This window comes from Mesoplodon densirostris, chromosome 10 (assembly GCF_025265405.1).
Source record: "Mesoplodon densirostris isolate mMesDen1 chromosome 10, mMesDen1 primary haplotype, whole genome shotgun sequence".
NCBI lineage: Eukaryota > Metazoa > Chordata > Mammalia > Artiodactyla > Ziphiidae > Mesoplodon > Mesoplodon densirostris.
Genome location: NC_082670.1, coordinates 65,707,761 through 65,710,950, shown reverse-complemented (window position 1 = coordinate 65,710,950; position 3,190 = coordinate 65,707,761). Strand labels below are relative to the sequence as shown.

At 46.0% G+C, this 3,190-nt stretch overlaps 1 protein-coding gene across 1 annotated transcript; it reads left to right on the top strand.

Moving 5' to 3' along the window:
- Positions 1-206: 206 nt before the first annotated feature.
- On the top strand, positions 207-2,746 carry EIF1B (eukaryotic translation initiation factor 1B). Its single transcript, XM_060110109.1, has 4 exons — positions 207-492; positions 1,423-1,586; positions 1,802-1,903; positions 2,275-2,746. Exons 1-4 carry the CDS (start codon positions 462-464, stop codon positions 2,317-2,319), a joined length of 342 nt encoding a protein of 113 aa, XP_059966092.1. The 5' UTR covers positions 207-461; the 3' UTR covers positions 2,320-2,746.
- The last annotated feature ends 444 nt before the right edge of the window (positions 2,747-3,190 follow it).

The window sequence follows — 3,190 nt, the reverse complement described above, 5'->3', positions numbered from 1 at the left end:
GCTCTGCAGCCCTCTGGACCCTTCCCGGCCCCGCCGCCCGCCGCTGGGGGGCGCACTCCCTGCTGGGAATTGAGGTCCCGGAAGCCCGCCCGCTCCAGGCTTTCCGGGCTCTCTTGCCTCGTGAAAACTACAAGTCCCAGGGCGCCAAGCGCGGGAGGGTCACGTGGGAGGGGCGGCGGGCGCGGCTAAATACTCTCCGTCGGCCATTTTGTCGGAGAAGTCGCAGCGCCGCCTCTTCTCTCGCGTCCTCGCATCCGTCGCTGCCGCCTCTTCCTCCGCCTCCTCCTTCGCCTCTTCCTGCCTCCTCCCGGCTTCCGCCGCCGACCCAGCCGCTTCCCAACCCCGGGGCGAAGCGTCTCCTTATTTATTTCCGTTTTCTCGCCACTACCGCCTCCTGACACGGTGATCCGGGCGGGCCCCGCAGGAATTTTATCCCCTCGCCGGCCTCACACTAGTATCGCATGTCCACTATCCAGAACCTCCAATCTTTCGGTAAGAGCGGGTCGCCCCGCCGCCCCTCCCGTTCCCCCACGTCCCCTGCGCGCCTCTCGGCCGGCAAGCCGCCGCTGCCCGCCCTCGCCGGGGCCGCTCGCCGGACCCCCGCCCCGAAAGGGCCCCGACCGCCCTCCCCGCACCCCGAGTGGGGCTTTGTTTCGGTGCCCGGAAGATGGCGACCGGGCCCCTGGCGACCCCCTCTCCGAGGACGGCCCCCGGAGCCCCGGCCGCGGGCCTCGTGCCGCCCCCTGCCCGCTCCTGGACCCTCTTGCCGCTCGCTTCTGCCCTCTGCGACCCTGTTCCGCCCGCAGACCTGCCCTGCTGATCGCCAGGGGGACGCCGGCTCGGGCTGGGGCAGCGGCGTCCATTAGCGGTCGGGGCTGTTCGTGGCTGCTCTCGGGCGCATTTAGTAAAAGATGCTGCGGATCAGGCCTCTGATCTGTTACAGGGCAGTGGGCCAGTCTTCTCTACTTGGGTAGTAATACGTAAAATTACTCTTGATATACATATATAGAACTTCTTTCGAGGCAGAGTTAGGGTTAAATGATTGGGGTGGCATCTGTGAATGTTTCTGTTGTCATCAGAATGTAATCGAGATGACGCACATTTTTATAGTGGCTCTAAAATTAAGGTCTTAATATCTCTTTTCTCCCATTAGAGGATTGTGTTCAACGATAACATCTATAACAACGTTTTTCTGTTCCGATATCAGTGGACATACCTGTTTAAAATCTCTTTTTGTGAAAGTACCTTGTAGGTTTTATCAATACCCTACCCTTATCACTCCCCCACATCCCCACCTGCAGAAAGAAAGCAGAAGCACTAGAACCTTCTTTGCTGAGTTTCTAGATTGTAGCGTAGCTGTATCTGAAAATTACTGACTAAAAGATATTTTCTTGCTTTGGATTTTTTTGTATCCCTTTGCAGACCCCTTTGCTGATGCAACTAAGGGTGACGACTTACTCCCGGCAGGGACTGAGGATTACATTCATATAAGAATCCAGCAACGGAACGGCAGAAAGACACTGACTACTGTTCAGGGCATTGCAGATGATTATGACAAGAAGAAACTTGTGAAAGCTTTCAAAAAGGTAAAGGTGTTAGGAAGAAGAGATTAAAATATAGTTATTGACACACACCTCTAAATAGGATTACGGTTCACACTTTTTACTTGACGTCAGTGTGGGTTAAAATGATTGGACCCAAGGAAACTGTGTTCATACTCTTAATTAACATCCAGATAATCTTAGGGTGAAAGTAAAATATCATGGTATTTGACTCAGTTATGCTGAATCTACTTCTTCAGAAATTTGCCTGTAATGGTACTGTGATTGAACATCCTGAATACGGAGAGGTTATTCAGCTTCAAGGTGACCAAAGAAAAAACATTTGCCAGTTTCTCTTGGAGGTGAGTGATTGGGTGCTTTATGTACAACCTTGAGATTGCTTCTAAAATTGTATTTAAGGGCAATGTGAATTATTACCGACTTAGTAAAAAAATCATGTGAATGAAGCACATTAGTTGTACTTATTTGGGCAGGAGTACCAGTTTATTTTTTCATTAGAATGACCTGATCATTCCTGTGTCCATTTAGGATGTTTTGTGGAATGTCAGGATATTCAAATATGTGTTGAGTTTTTGTTATTAACAGTTTATGCCACAAATAGTGTTGCAGTAACCTGTTAACAGTGATTCTTTTTAATGACTGCTCTGTCTTCTTAGAAATGAATTTATGTGTTACCCAGAGTGATTCTGCTAAATTAAATTTTATTTTGCAGGTTGGCATTGTCAAGGAGGAACAGCTTAAGGTTCATGGATTCTAAAATGAACCTAAATACGTGGAGAATTTCTTGAATAATTTTGTTCTCTAAACCAAGTTTGGCTGCCTTGTGAAATGATTCTCTGCAGTAAACGGACTTTTCATTTATTTAATCATTCAAACTTCCATTCACATCTGCATGATTACAGAAAACATGGGGTATGTAGGCTAGTAACACATAAGAAAATTGCAGTAAGATGGTAATGAAACCCCGTATTCATCTTAACATGTTTCCAATGGAAAATATTTTGTTTTGAGTGTTTATTTGTTTATTGTTCAGTTTATTACTTTTCACTTGATTAAATTTTTTTGTCGTATTAAACCATGTATGTTGCAGCTGAACAATAAAAAAAAATGTATGAATCCTTTTGTGAGCAGTTAGGCTCCCAAATCTAAGCAAGTAATATACACATATAGTTTGTCTTTCATAATTGTCTCATTCTGTGTATTCTTTCCAGTTGATTTCAGATGCTGTGAAGAGCTAGAGGAGAACCTTTGTTATATATGTAATTTTGTTCTTAACTTACTTAAAAATGAGTAGAAACAGGATAAACTCAGAGCCAAGAATTTGCCGGAATGTACTGTTAAATTTTTGAAAAGAAAATGAAGCATAGTTTAAACTTACATATTAGCACAGAGAATTATTTTATTTATTTTTATTGGTTATGTTAGTGGGGTGCCAACACAAGTCTATTCCTAAATGACAGTAAAGTAGGTTCCTGACATAAAATAAACTTAGTCACAGGCAGTGCCCTGCAAGTGTGGGTGGAAGGCATTGGGGTTAGGGTTAACTTCCCTAGAGTGCTAGAAAGTGACAGAGTTGGGGTGCCAGCCAAGGGCTTCCAGCCAGAAAAGCCATGTTCTTTCACTAAGTC

Coding starts and splice junctions, on each gene's coding strand:
- EIF1B (XM_060110109.1), top strand. CDS start 462: ATGTCCACTATCCAGAACCTCCAATCTTTCG. Junction 1,587..1,801: donor TTGTGAAAGCTTTCAAAAAG/GTAAAGGTGTTA, acceptor CTACTTCTTCAG/AAATTTGCCTGTAATGGTAC. Junction 1,904..2,274: donor TTTGCCAGTTTCTCTTGGAG/GTGAGTGATTGG, acceptor TTTATTTTGCAG/GTTGGCATTGTCAAGGAGGA.